At 43.4% G+C, this 23,519-nt stretch overlaps 1 protein-coding gene across 3 annotated transcripts; it reads left to right on the forward strand.

Moving 5' to 3' along the window:
- Nucleotides 1-327: 327 nt before the first annotated feature.
- LOC111868013 lies at nt 328-22,303 on the forward strand. 3 transcript variants are annotated; one of them, XM_023858346.2, is made up of 7 exons: nt 331-1,064; nt 5,119-5,283; nt 8,676-8,742; nt 11,438-11,652; nt 13,892-13,984; nt 19,640-19,827; nt 20,846-21,186. In XM_023858346.2, exons 1-7 carry the CDS (start codon nt 732-734, stop codon nt 20,865-20,867), a joined length of 1,083 nt encoding a protein of 360 aa, XP_023714114.1. In that variant the 5' UTR covers nt 331-731; the 3' UTR covers nt 20,868-21,186. The 3 variants fall into 3 exon arrangements, with proteins under 3 accessions (XP_023714116.1, XP_023714114.1, XP_023714115.1); XM_023858347.2 differs by lacking the exon at nt 20,846-21,186 and adding an exon at nt 21,193-22,303 and having other exon boundaries at nt 333-1,064; XM_023858348.2 differs by lacking the exon at nt 13,892-13,984 and having other exon boundaries at nt 328-1,064.
- The last annotated feature ends 1,216 nt before the right edge of the window (nt 22,304-23,519 follow it).

Consider the following 23,519-nt stretch of genomic DNA (forward strand, 5'->3'; position numbering starts at 1 on the left):
CGCGGCGGCCCGGGTTCGATCCCGGGTCTGGTCAAGTGGGATTTGTGGTGGACAAAGTGGCGCTGGGGCAGTTTTTCTCTGAGTACTTCGGTTTCACCTGTCAATCTTCATTCCACAAATTGCTCCACAATCACCCTCACCTATCATATGGGGCTGGTATAATAGGCCAAAAGTGGCCGCAGTACAAGCGATTTAGTCCCACCCCACTAGCATTAAAATAAAAAAGGTATCATATTCTCATCCATTGCAATACAAGGCTCAGGCGCAATACTATGAACTGTGTTAGTACACGTAAGTAGTGCGTAGAAACAAATGACAGTCAACTGAACTGCGTCTTTACGTCCAAACGCTGAGAGCGCTCGAGGAAGCCACAATTTCCTGGCGTGAACCATGTCCAACGGTTGCAGCCGCTACAGAAATTCAAGTGCAGCCCAATGTTCAGTGTCCTGAGCGTGTTACTGAGCTGTTGCAGTGCGACTGTCTTGTCATTGCGCTAAGCATAAACACGGACAATAGATGTGTGTATCACTGAACTGTTTGTTTTCAGAAGTTTCTGAGCTGTTGTTGAGTGCATTCATTTTGAAAATACTATATATAGGATTTATATTCTAATTTTGTGTATTAATTCCGTTTATAAATAGGTGACTATATGAATAAGGAACAACAATTATTGCACCATACATGTCCTCTGTTTCGTTCCACTACCCAAAATTTCCCCAACACATATTTGTATGAAGTTAATGAAAATCATTAGCAGGAACACTTTATTAGTCTCTTCGGCCTGTTTGTCAATTTTTACGAATTACGTCATAATAATCTTACTGGAAACAAAAAAGAGCGAATTCATTTTGTATAGTTGTTATGACAAAAGTGGTAAATTTTTAGTAAAGAAGGTTGTTGAGATGTCATTTCTTCGACTCCCATTTCTGAATGTTTACATACTGGTAGTTATACTTACCATTATTGCTGGAGATCACACATATTACCAAGAAACATCTAGAAAAGGAAGAAGCGTCTATTTCGAAAATGCCACGCTGCAGCAATATGGAGAGCAGACCGCTGAGGTAAGCTTACCAAATTACCCCTTACTCGACGTTTGTTGTATCTGTTTCCTAGTAAGTTGATATTTAACATTTTTTTTTTACTTATAAAGTGACTTTGCTCTCAGTACCAAGCCTATATGACGTAGAATTAAAGAGGATCTGGAAGGAGGCGGTTACGGTCTAATCAAAGAAATGTCGCAGAATTTACCTGGAGACACTGACAAAAAGAACGAAATGCCTCATTCAGATTACACGGCCTCCCGGCCGAGATTCGAAATAATATCCTCCTGAGTATAAGTCTATAATGTTACCGCTTCAGCCAACGAAGAAAATGCGCTAATTAACACAGCGAAATAATTAGGTTCGGCCGATAAAATTGATCTGTACGAAGTAACTCTCATCACATCCACTAGCCAGTTGTCTGCATTTCCTTGCGCACTGATCTGCTTTGTGAGGACTGGTAAAGAAATTCTAACTAGTAACGGTGATTTCGTACACACATAGATTAATCAAAATATTATCAAGATTTATGTGTGACTATAGACGGGGTTTGGATTGGTGAATGTATTTATAAGTAATTACAGCGCCACCGCTAATCAAAATTCACAGCACCCGCTAAGGCTTCTCCAGCCTGATGTGTCTTCACCATCCGTTCCTTGGCAACGGCTTCTAACAGTGGAGATTCTTCAGTTTCCGCACTCACGCTATTCCCTGCTGGCCAAAGTCTCACAACTAAGCTCTAACCTTGTTCCTTGCTTATAACATCTCAGCACGGACCAAGTGGAAACACCTCTTTTCCATTTTTGTAGTCCAAATTTTGCATTATTAAGAATCTGGGAACGTGTATAACGAGACGTTGCCCAGAAACGGGTCTGGTATATCGGCCCATCTCGCGGTCGTTTTATAGCAACGGTACTACATGCTACAATATAAATAAACCAAAATTTACCAGGATGTAAGGCGCGACCTTAAAAACTGAAAAACATTAAAAGCTGTAATGATTTTGTAAATGCTCGATTATTAAATACGTCATATTCTGTCAGACTAAAAAATATAAGTAAAACATAAGTTTTTCCTTATACTTAATTAAGCACCATGCAATGAAAACATACATGAGAGATTAGGAAAATTTCCAGACATCTGAACCTTGATATCAGATGAAGGTGAGTGGTTAGCTTCACATCCTGGTCGCCTTAACCTGGGGAAGAGATAAACGCATTGTCACATGTAGGTGGTACGCGTGACGAAAATTACGGGTTCTAGTTCGCATGATTGGATCTATTAGCACCTTGTTTACAGCGCTACCGCTGATTTACATACACTGGTCCTCTCCTGCTACCACAACTAAAACGCAGGAACTGTAACAGTTGCACTGAATCACACTCTCCAACTGTTACACACGAATGAAAACTTCTACTTCGCAGGTCAACGAACTTTCCGTGGCTCTATTCTATTGAGAACTCAGAACTCACAACTGAGTCGTAGCGCCGTTTGTTAAAAAAACTCCTTTGCGCGAACCTCAAGAAAAAACCCGTCTTCCATTGTTAAAACATGTTTACCGAACCACTGCATAGCAACGGTCGCGGCGCGGACCACATAGAAAACACTCTATTGTTGAAGTTTGTTTACCGAGCCGTTGTTACGTTACAGTATGTTTTAGATAGAGAGCTAGATGAGCCTTCTGACCGGTCTGAAAGCTTCTAAGAAGAGAAAACCATCTTACCTTTGTCGAGATTGACCCCAGCTCGCAGTCTAAGCGCTAGAAAAGAGCCTCTTAATTTTACGCGAAAAAAGTAATTAACTTTAGATGCCCCATCAACTACTTCGTTTGCTGGTAGTGCAAAGAGACTTTTTCTTCTGTACAGGGTGTAGATTGGCTCTGGGGCCTATCCAGCCTCCTATTCACGGATACAGTGGGGGTGGGGGGAGAGAAGTGCCAGGGGCGTGAAACTGACCACTCACCAGCACCTAGCGTCGAAGTAGAGAATGCTGGAGTTATAATTCCACTCCCCACAGAAGTCTTCATGGCGTGCTGCTTAATTATTTAAACAGGGAAAATTTTGTTTCAATTTTTGCTTCATTCAGTTTGCTCTCATTCCTTTGTCTTCACATGAGTCTCTCTGTCTGTCTTCGCTGTCTCTCTGGTCTTCATTTTGCTTCACTCTTCCTGGAGTGAAGTGCTCCTGATTTATTTAAGACAATCTAGTTCACCGCCATTTCGACAAAATGGTGTAGCGGCCGCTTCGCTTTATTTCTATATATACTCGTAAATATGCACTTTACTGGTGAGAGCACTGACACTGCGCATCTTCGGGCTGCTATAGCAACGAATTTTTGAACGTCAACATATTACATAAACGTTAAAACGTGTATATTGCGTAAGAAAGAGCAGCATTTTTTCCATATTAAAGGAACATGGGCCTGGAACAAGCAGACCATTTTGTTAGCCTGCTCTAGTCAGTTTGTAGCGATTTATATTCTCCTTTAAAAGCAACGATAACTCAATCGTTATAGCGACGAGCTTGAAGGCCGGGGTTCGATTCCCGACAGAAGCCAATTTTTTCTCTACTCTAAGACTGGATCTGGGACCACCAAACCTCCTACCCAATGGGTACCGGGAGCTTTCTACCAGGGAGTAAAACGACACGGGCGTGAAGCTGACCACTCACTTCCGTTCGATGCCTTTTTTGCTTTTTATTGCTAGTGGGGTGGGACTAAGTCCCTTGTACTGCGGCCACTTATGGCCTATTGTACCAGCCCCAGATGATAGGTGAGGGTGATTGTGGAGCAATTGGTGGAATGAAGATTGGCAGGGGAAACCGAAGTACTCGGAGAAAACCTGCCCCAGCGGCACTTTGTGCACCACAAATCCCACTTGACCAAATTTGGGATCGAACCCGGGACGCCGCGGTGGGAAGCCAGCGACTAACCGCTTGAGGTATGGCGTTAAATTAGTTAAGCACTGGCACAACTTTGTCTGGTGATTTCTGTGAGTACTGGTGATCCTTTTCGTGGCTATATGCAGTATACTTTATGAAGGAGACGGTGAACAATCGTCCATTTTCATATATCATTCGTTGGAGAGGGCGTGACATGTCGACCTCGACATATTGTCACGTTTATGAGTGACTACAGACGGCGTTTGCATTGGTAATTAGATTCATTGAAATCTTACAGATCGTAACTACAAGTAATTCTAGCGCTATCGCTAATTCACACACACTGTACACTTCAATACAGCACACACTAAGCCTTTACAGTCTATTTCATCTTCACCGGTTGTCGCCTGGTAACGGCTTCCAAAGCCGTAACTTCCTCAGCTTGTGTTCACGCCCTTACCCTTCGGCGACTTTCTCACATCAAAGTAAACTGAAAGTCAAAGTGGCATTGCGACTGACGGTCAGTCAGTCTGTCTGTCTTGGTGTCTAACCCAATCTGGGGCTTATGACCAGATATTTATTACTGTTTGACAGTTTAGGTCTTGTTATTATGGGGCGCCCTCTCTGACGAGAGGACATGTCTGTCTTTTGTTAGAGTCATTGTCTGCAGTAGTAAGTCATTTGTCATAATATAAAGGATATTTACATTTTACATGTTAAACATGTTAAAAATATATATACAATATATACAGGGCCTCTGTCAGTCCAGGCTCAGTACAGCAGATTATGCCCTATTTCTAGTAGCTTCCGCTACAACGGCAGTCTAGTCACTTGAACACTAAGTAAACTCTCGACTTGTCCTGCTTAAAAAACTTCGGCAAGGACCGCACAGAAAACACATTCCCTAACAGCGCGTATATTGTTACGTCACGCAGATGTCGTACGAACTGCAAAGGGAACACCGCTTCCGGCCAGTCCATCGGTGCGTGTTAGGAATCCGTTGTATAGCAACGGGTCTACATGCTAGAATATCATTCAGTAGCATGGAGGAGTACGTGGGGGAAGAGGGGAAGTGAATGGTACAATGAGAATTCTCAGCAGGTGTCGAGATTAGTTTACTATAATTATTGTATATTCTGCTTTGTAAAACTTGAATTTTGCTTTGAATGTGTAGTTATCGAAGATCGCTGTTACAGATGAACCCACTTTTTGCCAAGCAACTAAACCATGTTGAGTCGATGGCCGAGTTTGCGAGTCTCGTGGTACGCAGTAACCGTCGCCTGTGTGCTGACACAACCCTCCGGATCCTGGTGAACCTCAACAATGGGAAGGCAGCCCACAGCGACATCGCTCCATCACAGGTAGAACTACGTGTATGCGGCTGAGCTGGCTCATTCGAACTTCTGCCTCTCAAACGAAAGCTTTTGAATTGTGGAACCACAATTTGTCCATGCATTTACTATACACAATCTGCAGAATCTGCAATATGTATATGTTCAATAAGTACTAGCTCGTGAATGAATTATGCCCAGTGGCACAACTCATCTACCCGTTTTTCTTTTTGTTCACCTAGGTATCATTTTTAATTCTTCTATTGCGGGGTTTTACCGGCCACGGTAGCCGAGTGGCCTAAGACACGTACTATTTTCGCTCGATCGGAAGCCGGGATCGTGGGTTCGAATCCCACACAAGGCATGGATGTTTTGTATGTATATGCATTTATTCTGTGTTTGTGTTGCACTGTGTTTAGGTAGAGGCCTTGCGACGAGCTTATCACTCGCCCAAGGAGTTCTACCGTCTGTAGAATGAACATTAAACTGAGAAATCAGCCTTATGCTCCAAAGTGGGAGCAAGAGGAGAGAGAGAGATTGGGGTTTTACTCAAGTGTGTCTGGTAGAGTTGGGACGGTGTATCTTTTCAGTCTATGTGCAGTTTCGCTATTGTCTAGTGGGTTTACTGCTAGTGCATTACTGTGGTTTTCTAATTTGCTTAAATATTTGGTATTCCCCTTTTTTATTTCACTGAGCACTGTGTATATTTGTAGACCTTCCTTGGTCCTGTGGCTGTTTCTGTACCGAGGTGCGTTCAGAATAGATCGGAGAGTCTTGGACTGAAAGCGCTAGAGGCTTTCGATGTTGGGACTGGAGGCTGTCCCCCACAGCTGAATTCCATAGGTCCATACGGGTCTAAGTACTGCTTTGTATAGGAGGCTTCGACCATAAAAATGCGGAGATGTTTATAAGAAAGAATTCGCGATTTCAGTGTCCACTAAATTTGTACCGTAATTAATGGCTCCTAAGAAGAGAGAACCAGGCATAAAAGTATTATCTACTGTGGTGAGAGCCCACGCAGTGCACACGGTGTCACAGCTCAGTGACCGCTGCGAGAGCCTCATGTCCAAGGGGCAGTCAGAATGAATTATCTTGCAACATTGCGATATCTACAGCTTTGTTCTGAATTTCCTGTTCGACAAAATCTGCCTCTTGCTGCCATAAAAATACCGCATTCCGTATTTCAAAACAATCTTTGATCATGGCGGTCACACTGCATCTAGAATTTGTTCAATTTCCCATCGACATCTTCATCTTATTCGTAAGTGCTCGCAGAATGACGTCCATGAACTTGTTCGAGACTTTCCTCTCAAACCCCGCCTTTTGTCTTATAGCCCTTACATCATTATAGCCTAAGTCATAAGTAGATTGGCGATGCGAGTGCCGTCTAATGCGCCTCTATCGGCATTCCCACGAACTCCTTGCAGCTGACCTGGAGAGAAGGCTATAAAAATTTTTATATACAGAGTGTAAATAAATATACGTTACAGAGCTCTGCGGTAGATAGATGGGTTTAATCTGATCATATTTTGTTAATACACCTATGTGCGGAAACGCTTTGTTTACGCGCTAGGGCCTCTGAAATGTGAAGGAGGGCGTCCTTACCTCTTACCTCTGCGGCTTACTGGAGATATTTACCTAATATTTCTCCAAGGGACCTTACCGGAGCTGCTGAAAATGGTGCCTTTGGAAGCCCGTCGTGAAATGTGGTTCTAGCATGATGACACCCCGGCACACTGCACTAATGTCGTCAGTGAGTACTTGGATGAAACTTTTGGCAACAGATGGATTGGACGTGGGGGCTCAATAACCTGGCCCCATCGCTCCCCTGACTTGACTCCACTGGATTTCTTTCTCTGGGGGTACATGCAAAGCCTTGTGTATGAGACACGACATGATCTTTGGCAATAATTTCAGTAGCAGCTGGAACCTTCCGGGAAATGCCAGGAATCTTTCAAAGGGTTCAGTATAACATAGCCAGGCGGTACAGAATTTTCAATGAAGTTGGAGACTGCCATTTTGAGCAACTTTTGAATGTAAAACAACCGTAACATCCCCTAAAACTTATGCATCCTCTCCGAAATGTTTGTGGCCCTTAGTGCAAAAGGAAGCATTTCCCCACATGGGTGTATTAACAAAATGTGATCAGACTGAACCCACCTATCCACCGCAGAGCGTTGTAACATATATTTATTTACACCCTGTATAGAGCAGGAAAGAGAGACAGGGTGGCTATGTTTTATAATTATTGGGGTAGAGACAGCTAGTCAATAAACACATCAGTATACGGCCTGAACAGTCGGGGAACCAGCGTTCAATTTCCTACAACGGTAGAGATTTTTCTCTTCTACACAACTTCCACGTCAGATCTGGGGCCCACTCAGTCTACTATCCAATGTGAACCAGGATAGGTTCCCTCGGGATAAAGCGTCTGGGACGTGAAGCTAACCAGTCACCTAAATCTTCTGCAGAGGTTAACAATATGTGGAGCTCAAACTCTGCTCCACCATACTTCATGGAGTTGTGTTTAATTAAGCACAGCGGCAGTTTTACCTTCCAATACAATCAGAAATTATTTATAGGTCAAGTACTGGACTAATCAGGAGTCGGTATAGCGAGGGTCTACGGGCTGGATGGCCAGAGTTCGATTCCCTGCGGCGTCAAGATTTTTCTCTTCTCCACGTCATTCAGACCGGCTCTGGGGCTCAAATAGTCTCGTATCCAGCGGGTACCGGGAACTCTTTCCCAGGGGGTAAAGCGGCCGGGGTGTGAAGTTGACTGCTCGTCTCAATATAATGCAGAGATCAAGAATGGTGGAGCTATACCTCCACAACCCCATATGTCTTCATGGCATAGTGCTTAAGTAATTAAGCACAGGGACAATTTTTTCACTTGTTTACACTTCATAACTGTTCCTCTTTCACAAGGAAGCAAAATTGTCATTATGACATCTTCTGGCGTGGGACGCCGTTTAGTGTGGTAAAGCTCATCGAAGTATTGGAGGAAGAGAGTGCTCTCCCGTCGTGAGAGTAGGAACTCATCTGCTGCGGAGATGCACACTATGTTCCTTCAAATATTCATGCAGTATCCAGCAGACAACATGGCATCGCGTTGCAAAAGACGATTATTTTCATATTTACCGGTCGGCCAGTCGGTCGGGTGAATTTCTGATGGTCCTCGCCAGCACAGTCAATATTGGTGTTCTTTCCAGACTTCTACATACTTTTAAATGGTTCGTTTTCTTAGACGAGAGAAGAGGTATGATTACTACTGGTCACTCCCACTCTACTGGGGAGCGACTGGTTCTCTTCTCCAAGCGCGCGCACACACACACACACTCTCTCTCTCTCTCTCTCTCTCTCTCTGCCGCACACGTGTGTTACAAAATGCTCATGCACTGACAAGTATTTATATGCTTGCAGGATCCGATAGAGAAACTCAAGGCTCTGTGTGTACAGATCAAGCGAGGAAGAGCAGCAGCGCTGCCAGGTGAGAAGAGAAGAAACTAGGCATTTTTAGAGATTTTAAAATTCGTTTAATAATACCGATGAGGTCATTGAATTTTTTCAGTTGACCTAATCCTTCCGGCCTCACTATGGCCTTGGGGTTCACTCAGCCTCTAACAGAAATGAGTACCAGGAATTAAATAAATAATTTTCCTTGGGAGTAAAGCGCGGCCGGCGCGTAAGGCTGACAACCTTACCGCCATCTTTGAGCCGATTGTCTAGATCAGCCGTGTCAAACGGCCCCTCAACTTTTAGAGCTAATTGATATTAAAATCAATATTGAATATTTAGTAGAAATATTTTTTGTAAAGACAATTTTCTAGCAGACCAGAAGACAAGAAGTGTCACGCAGACATAAATTAGCAGGCTGCAGGAAATTCAATGTTTTGTTATTTCTAACATAATTTCTTGTGTAATCTCTCTTTTTACATATTGAAAAGCTGTTTGATACTTGTCAAAAATGGCATTCTCTTGCTTTTTAAAACTGTAAGATATGTGACTTTAGGTAATTATATTGAAATTATTCCTAAATAATAAATAGAATTAAATTTCCTTGTATCAAAATCTAATGTATATTTCTATTTTGAAGTGCGGCCCTGGACTATTATTTATAGGGCTGAGGTGGCCCTCTGTACAAGTTGAGTTTGACATGCCTGATCTAGATAATGTGGGACCCTCAACGTCTCACAACCCTATGGGCCTTCATGGCCTGTTACAGAGATAGCTTTACTTTTACTTTTTACGTTACTGGGTCCATTCTATATTATACCAATACGTGTTTTATGAACCGAGCAGGTTACTGAACACTGGCCGGTGACTATAAAGCCATCAACATTTTTCGTCTGTGCTATTTAACAACGCTCTCGGCATCAAGAGCGGATGGTAGGATCATGCATTGGAAAGGATTTGGAATGGAAGCGGTTGTTGCTTAATCGAAGTACTATCCTGGAATTTACCGGCGAATCTGAGGAAAATCACGAGAAACCTCAGTCAGAATAGCAGTGTTCTGGCTGAGATTCGAACAGTGAACCTGTCCAATGCAAGTCGAGAGCGTTACCCCCAAGACAAACCTGTTCGGTGACAACAGAACCGAATGTCGATTGTGGGAAATAATTAAAATTGATGACTATAAAAAATAACTAAAAGTACAGGCCTAAAAATGATATGACATGTAGACCCGTTACTGGGCAACGACCGCGCAGTAAGCAAATATACAAGAGCCGTTATTTAAGTAACAAGCAACGATTGGATCCAGTAAGAGAGGAACGGCCCAGGACAGATAGTGAAGTGAAGTCAGTTGAGTCGAGTGAAGAGCAGCTGGGGTTGATGATAGGACTGCTGTCCCCACAGGATGAGTTATGATGTGCCGCCAGCTGCAAAATTCACGCTCTTGTCCCCTTTCTTCACGCTAAAAGCATGAAATCCATTGTGAATTATGTGCGGTTTATGACCAAAATGCAGTGAGTGAAGGAACTGTGAGACAGTGGCGTAAAATGTTCAAAGGTGGGCAAACAAATGCTCACGATGAAGAGAGAAGTGGTCTCTAGTGAGTAACGATCTTGTTGACCAAAAAATTTCCGAAAGAAAGGGAGCTTCACAATTTCAGAACTTTCATGTGAATTTCCACAAATTTCGCGCACTTTTCTCTACGAGATTATCACAGTTAAGCTAGGCTATCACAAGTTTTGCGCAAGACGCGTTCCGAAAATGCGCACAAAACACAGAGAATGCCTTCGTCTTTGACTTTAATTTTAGAGCGACCTCACAAAGATGGCGATGAATTTCTCGATCACATCCTATGAGTAACAGGCGATGAAACCTGGGGTTTGTTCGTGAATGCTGAAACCAAAAGCGCTCAAAACAGTGGATATACACGTACACACATTCACCAAACAAGTCGGGAAAGTTTAAAGAAACCATGTCTGACAGGTGGCCGAGAACTTTTTTCTGGGCCAGGAAAGGAGGGCTGATGGTGGAATTCATGCAACAAAGGGACCACAAGAACGCCAGAGGTGTAATGTGGGGCCCTATGTAACTGCGTAACCATTCAGCACAGACCGGCTCTGAGGTCCATCCAGCCTCCTATCCAATCTTTCCCAAGATGTAAAGAGGCAGGGGCGTGAAGCTAACCACTCACCTCCATTCTCCCACATGTCTGCACGACAAAGTAAGCAATTAATTAAGCACAGGGACGAATTTACTTTGCCCTTCTGATTTCAGTTGACACTGTCACGATTTTATGGACTCAGTAGAGGCAGGTTTTGGATTGATAACCGGATCTACTGAAATCTTTGATATAGCACGTGACTACACTTTACAGTACACACACATACACATGTGTCTAGTCACGTCTTCACTGCCGTTGCTTGGTAGCGGCTTCCGCCGGGGGACGTTTTCGTTTCTCTGAGTTCCCGAATTATCCCAATGCCTCAGCTACCAGCTTCTAACAGCAACAGCTCACACTAAACCTTAAAAATTCTCTGACTCACTCACCAACCAGCTAACTAAACTGACTGAGCTGCCCTGCTGCTAATATCTCGGCACGGGCCGCACAGAAAACACCGCTCCTCTGTCACTGTATAAGGGTCGTTGCCTAGTAACGGCAGCTGTATAGTTGTTTGTTTCGGTGTCGTTTCCTAGCAACGGGTGTACATGCCACAATACTATGGAATTCACAGGTCTGAAAAAACGTGAAATGAAAGCAATGAATGCCGCTTTGCTGGAAGGCAAGGGAGCGTCTTGCAAGCCGAGGGCCGTACTGGTGGAACTGCCTGCAGCTCCGTCCGGATCCTCCTACTACCCACAGTGCGTCACGGCCAAGCGGTGTGGGGGCTGTTGCAACAGCGCGCTGTTAGAATGCAGGCCTGTCAACATAACCACTGTGAAGAAGTGGGTTAGTACTGCAGAAAAACTCCATAACTTTCTACTAGGAACCTAACTTCAAAAAAGAACTTACTAACTGCTGAAATATGCAAGTGCAGAGGCTCCACTTCGAGCTCCATAATGTTATCATCTTATTTTTAGAGCAGTGATAGCTCAGTCGCTATAGAGACGGACTACGGGCTGGACGTGCCCGGTTCGATTCCTGGCAGTGCAAAATTTCTTCTCCACAGCATCCAGACCTTCTCTGGGGGCTCATCAAGCCTCCTATCCAATAGGTACCCGTGGATAAAACGGAAGGGGCGTCAAACTGACCACTCACCCCCATCTAATGCCGAGGTCAAGAATGGCGGAGCTATACTTCGGCTCCCCATGTCTTCATGGCATAGCGCTTAATTAATTAAGCACGGGGATAGCTTTAACCTGTTTAACATCTGTAACATTTTAAACAAGACGAAATGTTACTAAGTAACACACGATGGTGTCAGGTATGCTCTACATTAATGACAAGATCCTCATGCTATAGCAGTCATTATAATGGCTTTCCGCTGTTAATTGTGGGGGCACGCGGTAGCGTAGTTGGTTGAGGTGTTATGCTACAAGCCGGAAGGTCGCCGGTTCGATCCCCGATGAGGTAATTGAACTTTTCAATTGAACTAATCCTTCTAGCCGCAATATGGCCCAGGGATAGACATAGCCTCTAACAGAAACGAGTACCAGGAAACTTCCTGGGGGTAAAGGACGGCCGGGGCGTAAGGTTGACAATCTCACTGCTGATTGTCCAGAAAAATGTGGAAGCCTCGACGTCGCACAACCCTAAGGGCCTCCGCAGCCTCTTACAAGCTTACCTTTACTTTACTGTTAATTGTTGCAACACTAGGTACACATTTCCCGAGCTTAGAAGTGAAGTTGGGCTTAGCGCCTATAGCCTTTAAGTACGCGAAAGCACATCCGCACGATCACGGCCAGTTGGACAGTTAGTTGTAAGCCATTACAATAATGCGGCATATTTCGCAGTATCGATATAAAAATTCGTCAAACTCCGATCAATATACAAGTGAACCCACAATGTCGTAGTATGTGCAGATATTTTCCTGTTCTGTTGCACTGGCTGAAAACAAGAGCCTATCACAATATGGCATATATTACAACTGATGCGCGAATCAAATTGTGAAATATCTGTCGGTTTGTCGGTTTCGAAACAAAAACGAATTGAATGTCCCTTAATTGTCCACTCACTCGCAATGTGATTCTGCCTTTGGGTTTGAGTCAGTCAGTAGTCCGTGTGAAGGCGGGGTCGAATACCTCCACCGTGACCCTGCGAGTCGTAGGAGGCGAAAAAAGGGAAGTCTTGAATCTGAGAGAGTAAAATATGGTCGCGAGTCCTTAGGGATTCGGACCCGAGAATGGCTGCGCTGGCCAGGGCCAGTAGCAATTGTAAACGACAGATCCGTCCTCTCGTCAGAGAGCACACTCCACATCATCAAATCCGCAACTGTCTGACAGTAATACAAATTTGGTCATAAGCCCCAGATGGGTGCTTTATTCCAAGGCAGTCTGGCCGACTGAGCGTCGGTCGTAACATAAGACTCGACTCGGGTCGGTCAGTGGAGTCAGTGAGGCAGTCACAGAATTGCGGTTCAGTCGTTATGACCTGCTGCTGTGATGAGCCGGTAGCTGAGGCCAGGGATAGTTCGGGAAACCAGAGGAAGGGAAATATCCGCTGTTGAAGCCGCTACCAAGCAACGGCTAGTGAAGACCGTAAGAGACTGAGAACACTAATCTGTGTGTGACAGTGATTTTTAAAATATAATCATATGTTGTGTCTTAAAGTGTTCGGCAAATCCGATTACGAACCCAAGTCCCGTCTGCCGTCCCTTCAGATCGCGCCAATATTTATTTCATAATGTGCAGGTTCGTCAGTATTTTTCGGAAACAAAATATTCCGGAAATTTTGTGAAATGCCCGAAAATATAGGTTATTGCCATGAGCAGAACATAAAAATAAATTTAATTATCGTAAGAGACATATTTACCCTGAAGATAGAGGGAATAGGTTCCTAAGAAACGTCGATAAGCATCCATCAGACTATACAGGATCACATTCTGGATGAAAGTAATATTTATAGACCCAGCTGTGAGAATTTAAAAGCTTACAAAGCATTTACTTACTGTGCCTGATCTGGAACATATGTCCTTATTACACTTTGTTATGTTTTATGTTAATTCGTGTAACGTTTTGTTCGTTTTCAGGCTATAGAACTAGATGTGTTGTCAAGAAGTATGTATAAAAGTGCCAAGTCTTTCCAAATGGAACAGCATGAGGACTGTAAATGTGGCTGTAAGGTAAAAATGACTTCCTTCAGAAAGTTTCCTGCCTGTGCGGTATTTATGCAACCAGCCTTACCCCTTCCGTCAAGCGGACAATACAAATCTGAGTTATGCTGCATACACTTTACCCTTCTTCTGTCTTGTCCATCTCACCACCTCGTCACCAATATAACCGCCGCCCCCAAAATGGTGAACAAAATAATGGAAACACTACAGACACTATACACACAACTCTAGTAATATGATGTTAGACCACCTGTCGCTTTCAATTTAGCTGTAGTCCTTTTTGGGCTCAACCCATACAAGTTTTGAATAGTCTCTAGCGGAATTTTATTCCATTCTTCTTGAAGAACATCCTCAAAATGCTTTAAAGATGTTGTAGGTAGGAATCTGTTCCCCACTGTAGTCTACAAACCTGACCAGTGGTTCAGTGATGTTCAAATCTGGTGATTGTGCTGGTCAGGGAAGATGTTGAAGTTCACCTTCATGTTCTTCAAGCCGTGGCCGAACAGTTGCAGCCGTATGAGTGGGACATTGCCGGCTTGGAAAGCTGCATCGCTGTTCGGAAATAACGTCTGGACCATGGGATGCACCTGACTATCCAACCTGTCCGCGTATTCCCTTGCAGCAATTCGGCCATGAAGGGTGATAATGGGAGCAACAGACTACTGAACCACGGTACTGCTGCCCAAACCATCACAATCACAGAATCTCCCTTGTGTTTCACTGTTTGAATTAGGCATTCAAGATTGTAGGCTTCCTTGGGTGTTCAGCAAACGTAAACTCTTCCCGATGTAGGGAGCAGCGTGAAGGACGACTCAACTTACCATATCACACGTGCGTTTCCAGTTGCTGAAGTCCAGGTCTTATGGTCGTGACATCATCGTTTACGCATCTCAGGATTATTTTCAGTAAGCAGTGGTTTAACAATTGCAGCCCCACCGTGGATGCTGGTTTTGTGAAGCTCACATTGGACAGATTTTGTGGAAACTAGGGTCTTCAAAATGAATATTCAGTTCTGCTGTCACCTGTGCTGCAGTAGTTTTGTGATTTTTCGAAACAATCCTTCTTTATTATTTATTTATTTGATTATATCTTTATGTCAGTTTTGAATTTCGCCCACTGTTCCTCTTCGCTGATGTTGTCTTCCCATGATCTGTGTATGCCGACATAACCTTAGACTCTGTCGCTCTCGATACATCTAATAATGTAGCAGCTTTTGTCACAGATGCTCCAGCTAAACACACACAAAAATCTGCCCTCTTTCAAGATCGGAGAAGTCTCCCATTTTTCCATTCTTTCACACTGAATATCACTCAACAGAGACACAAATTCACTGACACGATCACTACAGAATGTAAAAAACAAAAACAAAGGAAGAACATCCAGTGTTGCCAACTGAAGTTCCTTCCATGTAGCCAACACAAACGAATTCCATTCCTCAATTTCTTAGTGTTTCAATTATTTTGTCCACCACAAATTGTACACAATCAAAACTTGATTTATGGGGAAATTAAGAGCGGGTTGAACTCGGGTAAAGATTACTACCATTAAGTTCAGAAATTTCTTTGCCCTGTCTAAATACGTAAAAATTAAAATGTACAAAACTATAAATTTGCCTGTAGTTTTATATGGGCGTGAAACTTGGTCTCTGACACTAAGGGAGGAATACAGACTGAGGGTGTTTGAGAACAGGGTGCTGAGGAGAATATTTGGACCGAAGAGAGATGAAGTGACAGGAGGTTGGAGAAAACTGCATAATAAGGAGCTTCATAACTTGTACTCTTCTCCAAGTATAATTAGAATGGTTAAGTTAAGGAGGATGAGATGGGCAGAGCATGCAGCAGCAATGGGGGAGAAGAGGAACGCATGTAGGATTTTATTGGGAAAGCCGAAAGGAAAGAGACTGCTAGGGAGACCTAGACGTAGGTGGGAGGATATATTAGAATGGGTCTAAGAGAAATAGGATGAAGTTGTATGGACTGGATTCATCTGGCTCAGGATAAGGATCATTGGAGGGCTCTTGTGAACTCGATAATGAAATTTTGGGTTTCATAAAATGTTGGGAAATTCTTGAGGGGCTGAGCGACTGGTGGCTTCTCAAGAAAGGTTCAGCTCCTTGCAGTTAGTTGGTGGTGGGTCTGCCTGATGGCTTAAAGTTTTCCGAGTTTTGAATGACATCTGTTTTTGTATTTGAACCGCGGAGATTGCCAGTGTGAAATTCACTTACATGTCCATATAAGGGAGTAAGTAGGTTCACAGCTGCGTCAGAAACTACGGATAAACGTCAGGATGAAACATTTATTATCTCACTCGGTTCAAAATTACATAAAATTATGCATGTGTCAAACTTTAAATCTCTCTATCTATCTGTCTGTCTGTCTATCTGTCTATGGCTCCGCAGTTCTTTTTGGGCCTTGACCGGTTTTTCAGTTTCTTGATCTTTTGCAGTCGGTAGGACTCCTTGCACGGGAGATCAGTCCGCCGCAGGGCCGCTACCTACGCACAGGAGAGTACAAACACAGAAAAACGCAAACAGACATTCAAACCTCAAGTGGGATTCGAACCCACAATCCAATTTTTTGAGCAGGCGAAGACAGTTCATGCCTTAGACAGCGCGGCCGCTGTGATCGGCTCAAACTTTAAATGGATGTGACCAGTAATATGTAAAGGTAAAGTAAAGCAGTTCCTACTTACATACCTATGGAACTGGCCGCGCCATAGCTCAAGCGGTTAGTCGCTAGCTTCCCACCGCGGCGGCCCGGGTTCGATCCCGGGTCTGGCCAAGTGGGATTTGTGGTGGACGAAGTGGCGTTGGGACGGGTTTTCTCCGTGTACTTCGGTTTCCCCTGCCAATCTTCATTCCACCAAATTCTCCATCATCATAATCACCCGGGGCAGGTACAATAGGCCTATCAGTGGCCGCCGTGCCGAATGGACCCAGTTTGACTCCAGCCCCCACTAAGTGAATTAAAAAAAAATACTTATGGAGCTGAGCCCTTCTTGAGGAGAAACCAAATCTGCAGCTACTCAAGAATTTACCAGCATTTTATGGAACCCGAAGGTTCATTACCTTGTTCACAAGAGCCCTCCGCTGGTCCCTATCCTGAGCCAGATCAATCCACTCCATACCATCCCATCCTATCTCTCTAAGATCCATTTTAATATTGTTCACCCACCTACGCCTTGGTCTTCCCAGTGGTCTTATTCCTTCTGGCTTTCCCACCAATATCCTGTATGCATTCCTCATCTCCCCCATTCGTGTTACATGCCCTACCCACCTCATCCTCCTTGACTTGATCATTCTAATTATGCTTGGAGAAGAGTACAAGTAGTCCCTGTGCTTAACTAATTAAGCACTATGTCATGAAGAAAATATGGGGAAGTGGAGATACAAGTCCGCTATTCTTGACTTTGATACAAGCTAAAGGTGAGTGATCAAATTCATGCTCCGGCCGCTTTACCCCCGGGGGAAAGAGCCCATAATATCCATTGGATAGGAGGCTGGGTGGGACTCATAAGCGGTCTCGACGATGAGGACAAAAGAAACATCTTTTGCATATGTAAAATGCTGGCATAAAACTATGGCGTATGTGGAGTTAGCATCTTCAAATATAAGAAAGCTGCAAAAGGATTCTTTTAATAAGAATAAAGACAAAAAGACGTCAGACGGGGTCCGAAAAAGAATCAGTTAAAACTTGTCCACCCCAGTGACATGAATGCATGCCACTACGTTAGAAACATTACAACAATCATCTCCTAAAATGTCGATCAACGCGCCATGAAGGTGGAATGTTTCGTCATTTCTCGTCATAACAAGGGGAAGCCCCATAGGATGCCGGTAAAGGGGCCACCACTTTGGGTACAAACAAGTGACGGGGCACCTCGCAACAAGTATCTATGTGTGAATCGGGTGTGTCCAATATGGAGGTTTGTAAGCATAACATCCTACACCTTGTTGTGTTCTCGTGGTCACTTCAAACCCTAGCACGCCTGCGCCTCCCGAAATATATGTTCTGAATGTTCTGACATATGGCATGTTGCAGACCAAGCAGTGCAACCTAACACCAGGAGTCACAAGACATTTACAACGTGAGAAATATTGTATACGTATTGTGACGATTTAGGGGTAGGGATTGGTGAACTGGATTTATTGACCACTTGTATATATCACTCGGAACTGCACTGTACAGTTCACTGAAACACACAGACTAGTGTCCTCGGTCTATTACAGTCTCCACTAGCCATTTCCTGGCAACGGCTTCTAACGAGGGAGATTCTTCAGTTCCCTCCACTCAGGTCCTCTTGTCACAGTCGCCCGTGCAGAATTCTTGCCAACCGACAACTCAACTAAACGAGTCCCAGGCTGGCGGCCATTTCACACCAACCTCTAGTCTTCTCTTCATAGGCCCACCTTCAACTGACAACCGACAACTGAACTCTGTCACTCACCAACCAGCTACTTCACGTCACTTCACTCAACTGAACTGCTGACAACTAACTCTTTATTAGAGTCAGAATCAGAGATAATTTACGACTGGCGATTTACCGCCAATCGGTTAGTCTTCGCAACAAGACCCTTGAGACCCACGACCAGTAATTTTATTTTCCAACTAAAACCTTGCGGTCATAGTTATTTTGTAACATCTTCCCTGACGAGAGGATGCGTCTGCCGTTTAGAACTGTTGCTGGGCCTCGCCAGCGCTGTCATTCTCAGGTCCCAGTCCCGTGGGACTCATGACCACATTTTACTGTCTCAGATTCGAGACTCCCCCAACCTGGAAAGCCAGGTCCCCTTATTTATATCCCCCGGGAACAAACTGGAGCAGATATGCCACCAGGCAATGGGTTCCCGTTGTTATGATCCAAAAAATATTTCAGCAGTTCCATAGCAACTGGTGTTTCTTTAGCCGCCTATTTCATAGCCACGGCTGTACTGGTTGTTCTTTTTGAGGTCTCTGCCCAGCAACGGGCCTATACGAAACAATATTATTTTAAAGGCCTCTTGATAATCTAACTCCATAATAATTCCTTTCAGAAATAGCCAGTGTAGCTGAGTGAGTAGGTAAGGACCGTGCCATAGCTGAGGCTGCCTGGGTTCGATCCCATGTACTCTCATGTGGGCTTTGTGGTGGACAAAGTGGCACTGGGGCAGGGTTTCTCTGTGTACTTCAGTTTACCCTGCCAGTTCTCATTCCACTGACTGCTCCATGCTCATTCATCATCAGGTGCTGGTCCAATAGGCTAGTTAGTGACCGACGTACCAGATGGACTCAGTCTCACCCTCTCCAGAAAGAAAGCTAGTCACCAGGTATAGTGACTAGGCTATGGGCTGGTGGCCAGAGACTCGGAGTTCAATTTCCGGCGAGAACATAAATTATTTCACCACTAGCATGCACACCGGCTCTGGGGCCCAGCCCATCTTCAGTTCACTGAAGTAAAGCAATGGGTAGTCTCCATCTAGTGCTGGGGTCAAGAATGCTTGGAACTGTACCTCCATTCTCCCTTACGTCTTCAGGGAGTTGTGCTTAATTAATTAAGCAAACACAACTGCGTGTTTTAATTTATATATGAAATTTGTAAAAGAATAAAGCGACGCATTTTCACACTTCGAAGTTTCTACAAGGGTCCAAATAGTTCCTGTTGAACCGGGTAACTTCAATTTCGCAGACTCAGCCTAGCCACTGCAGCAAAGCACAGGTGTACGAGGAGGACTCATGTCAGTGTAAGTGCGGAAATGAAGCCGAGAGCTCGAACTGTGTGTATCCGAAGAAATGGGACCCAGATCAGTGCGCATGCCTCTGCAGACATTCGCTGCCATGTTCCACAGGGGCGCATGTTCATCAGGGTTCCTGCAAGTAAGCAATCATTTATATATTGTAAACAATAACTTGTCTACATTCCGGTTGTATTTTGCAGCCAATTGGCATCACAGCTAAACTGTGCTTAAGACAGTATGCCATGCCTTGAGCAGGCAGCTTACAGCGGAAGTCTTGTGTGTTCAATGAGCTATCCAATATGGCGATTCTGGCCCCATAATCTGCATCTCCTATTCTCACCACTACACTCACATACAAATGTCTTAGACACAGTTTATAAAGAAGTAACCAGCTTGTAGTGTCAGTCTTGTGTCTTGTGATGTGTGTTCCCTTCTTAGCTGCGAGACACGGTTTACACAGAAAATAAGAAAAAACGACCCCATAGTGAATGAACCACACGCAAGTTTTAATTAAGACACATAAGATGAATAATCTTAACAAGTTTTAGTGAGTGTAAATTTATTATAGTTGACAAATACGCAATTTTTAAATACTTTTTAAATGGTGTTGTGAAGACATATGAGGGCAAGCAATGCCATAGATTAACGTAATTAGGGCACCTGATGATGGCACTATGTTGCCGAAACATGTCGTGAAGTAACAGGTGAAATTGAGTGCACTACAAGACGGCCACTGTATACATATCATGGATGAAAATCAGTGCAACAGGACGCTAAAATACAACATTACTTATAAAAAGTAATTTTAAAGCTTTGTAATACTTGGTATATTACCTCCTCGCAGACTTTCACGAAAAATCCGGGCAGGGGTAGTTTTTTGCCTAATTTCCTTATTTTGAAACCATAAAAGGAAGCCTATGTGATAACTTTGCTCTCTGTCTGTGCATCCTCCCTAAACTTTTGTTAAAAGGCTTATGCGATCACCTTGCTGTCTGCGTATTCCCCTACTTTTTTGTTTTCTATGCGGTCCTCGTCGTAACAAGGTAAAGCAGGCAATTAATTCTTCCTAAAACTTTTTTTTTCTCTTGTATAGATGAAAGGATGCCTATATACATTCATGTCTGGAGCCTTATATACATTGTTTATTGTTTTGTCAGTTTCAGTAAATGGCACCAGTAAAAAAAATATATTCCCTGTGCTTAATTAGTTAAGCATTATGTCATGAAGATGTACAGGGAAGTGGAGGTATAGCTCCATTCCTCTTGACCTCGGCACCAAATGAAACTATGTGGTTAGCTACACGACTCTGCCGCTTTGTCCCCCGGGGAAAGAGCTCCCTCTCCCCACTGGATAGGAGGCTGGGTGAGCCCTAGAGTCGGTCTGGACGCTGCGGAGAAGAAAGAAATGGAAGCCGGACTGCTCAGGCCCTAAGAAAAGAATCTATGACTTTGTGCAAGGGGCTAAATTCCGAGGACTTATTCTAAAAGCACGCTCTGTTTCGCAGGTGCATTTAAAACAAAACATCGAGACGTCACGAAGAGAGAAGAGATTCTGAATAAGTGGAACATCTTTGTAGGGGGCATCCGTCAATTCACTTTGGCTGACTGTGGTCATTTGTCCGTCTCTCCAAAGAAACAAATATTTGTATTGCCACTCGCAGTTCTGCTGCAGCTCATTCACATGTCTCTACTCCATTATACATCGCTATTTCTTAATCAATATGCAAAAAAATAAAGACTATAAACCTTTAAATTAAATATAAGAAATGTTTACTTGCAAAATCATTATAATTATGTAGGGAACTGTTCGTAACGAATGTTCTCGATCAATGGGAGACGTCCTTACACAGGTGAGGCACTGAATGGAATTTGATATATCGAAAACATAAACTTCTATAATAACGCAATATTAAAGTATACACAATTGTAACAATACACTTGTTGGAAAAGAGGAGCTTTGTTTTCACTTTGGTGGAGTATGATTTTTGATAAATGGATACATATGACGCAAGACTGAATTAAAGCATAGAAGGCTGGTGGATTATTTTGGTTTAAAATCTGCACTGATTGTTATCAGTTCTTTGAACAACTTGCAAGAAGGAAACACACGTAGAAGATGGTTTATAGCGACGGCCGCATGTTTAAACTCGAGAATCGGCAAATCGATTTTGACGAATTTTGATATCAATATTGTGCCACTGGAGCTCAATCTACATTCGCACTTCATAAAGCCTTTATCAGCCGCTTTTCCCATTATTCTGATGGTGTACTCTTGCTTCAGATAGTTTTGCAATGAAAATTGCCTTTATAAATTCAAAATGTAATGTTAAATTTCAGGGACAACTGATTAGACAGGGGAAGCTTTATCCACAATACAGTTTATTATTGTTCAGGAGAAAGCAGTAGGAGATATTGAAATTAACCGTAATGTAACCTAATGCAACAAGACAAATATTTAGCATATGCAGATGCTGCGGTGACTCTTGTGCGGTCGATGAGAGCCATTGACGAAGTACACGGACTGCTGAGGAGTAAAGCATTAATGGCTGTACTAGAAGTGAACGCGAATAACATCAGGCACACGAAGGTTACAAGGAACGTGCCAAACTTTAGACAGAATATCAATGTTAGTAGCCATGTTTTCGGAGAGGTCAGAATGTGTAAATATTGTAACGAGTACAGCCGTTGTTGTGCAATAAGTGAAAGAACAAACAGCCGTTTACAGGCAACGGATCGGGAAACACAACTACAACAACAGAGGAACTGTTGAAAGCGGAGTTTCCCATTGGGTCCGACCCGAGGCTATATAACGAGGACACCAGACCCCGCAAGGCGTTTGATCAGGTGTTCTGGGGGGCCAAGTGAACAGAGCTAAGTCATCCTCACCAACACGCCCAATCCAGCGTGTCCTTAAATTGCCGATACAACCGCAAAATGCTTTGCTTACATGGCGGTTCTTTTCCGTACTCTCTTTTGAATGCGCGTTGCACTGCTATAAGAGACGAACATCTCGCATATTCCAACAAACAAAAACTCTTTTCTTGCTTTGTCGCCATTTTGTAAAGGCACTGAATTCGTGCTGCCAATTGGTGCACATAATACAAATTTGGTGACTTTACGGTTCATTTTATATGTCAATCATATTTGTATGTGTAATATTTTGGAAAATATAGAGTTTTAAAAACGAATGAATCATTTATAGTAGCCCTGTATTTCTATACAAAACCAGAAATCAACATTTGACCGTGTCTTACAATACGACAAGTGGTTTACAGAATCACAACGCTGCATTTATGTAACGGGCAAAAGGGTAGATCCCGGAGGTCAAGAGCTAACATCAAATCTCTCTTACTATACAAAATGTGCAATGAATCTCAAAATATATTTAACATCTGTGTTCACTAGTACACATCTCATCTGGTCATTAATGTCTCAAGTATTACACTGTGTGCTACTCTGGTTACATTCAGATGTCCTGGATCTGCATACACAGAAGTCACTAAAAGTGGATTCACTGTTACAGTTTCCTTCCTGGCACCAGAGAGCAGCTTTCTTATCGTGTTCATTCACTCACTCACACAATTATAATGACATTTTCAAGAAAACGTGGCTCTGAACGCTTTCAGTGTCTGTTTGAAACTCAGCATGTAAGACTTTATTATCCAGCAGAATATCCACTTCATCCACTGTGTGGAGATGGGTAGCAGTAGACAAATACATCTGCACACAGAGTGATCTGTGAAGGTGTTCATCAGCGTTCCATAAAATTCCTGATAATTGATGAAATCTATCGTCTGGGATATAATTCCATAGTCGCTTGACAGTCAACTGA

This window comes from Cryptotermes secundus, unplaced genomic scaffold (genome assembly GCF_002891405.2).
Source record: "Cryptotermes secundus unplaced genomic scaffold, Csec_1.0 scaffold508, whole genome shotgun sequence".
Lineage (NCBI taxonomy): Eukaryota > Metazoa > Arthropoda > Insecta > Blattodea > Kalotermitidae > Cryptotermes > Cryptotermes secundus.

Bases quoted from the DNA above. Each gene is read 5' to 3' on its own strand.
- LOC111868013 (XM_023858346.2), top strand. From the start codon at position 732: ATGAAGTTAATGAAAATCATTAGCAGGAACACTTTATTAGTCTCTTCG. The intron at 5,284-8,675 runs GTAGAACTACGT...ATATGCTTGCAG, and splicing joins GCGACATCGCTCCATCACAG to GATCCGATAGAGAAACTCAA. The intron at 8,743-11,437 runs GTGAGAAGAGAA...TGGAATTCACAG, and splicing joins AAGAGCAGCAGCGCTGCCAG to GTCTGAAAAAACGTGAAATG.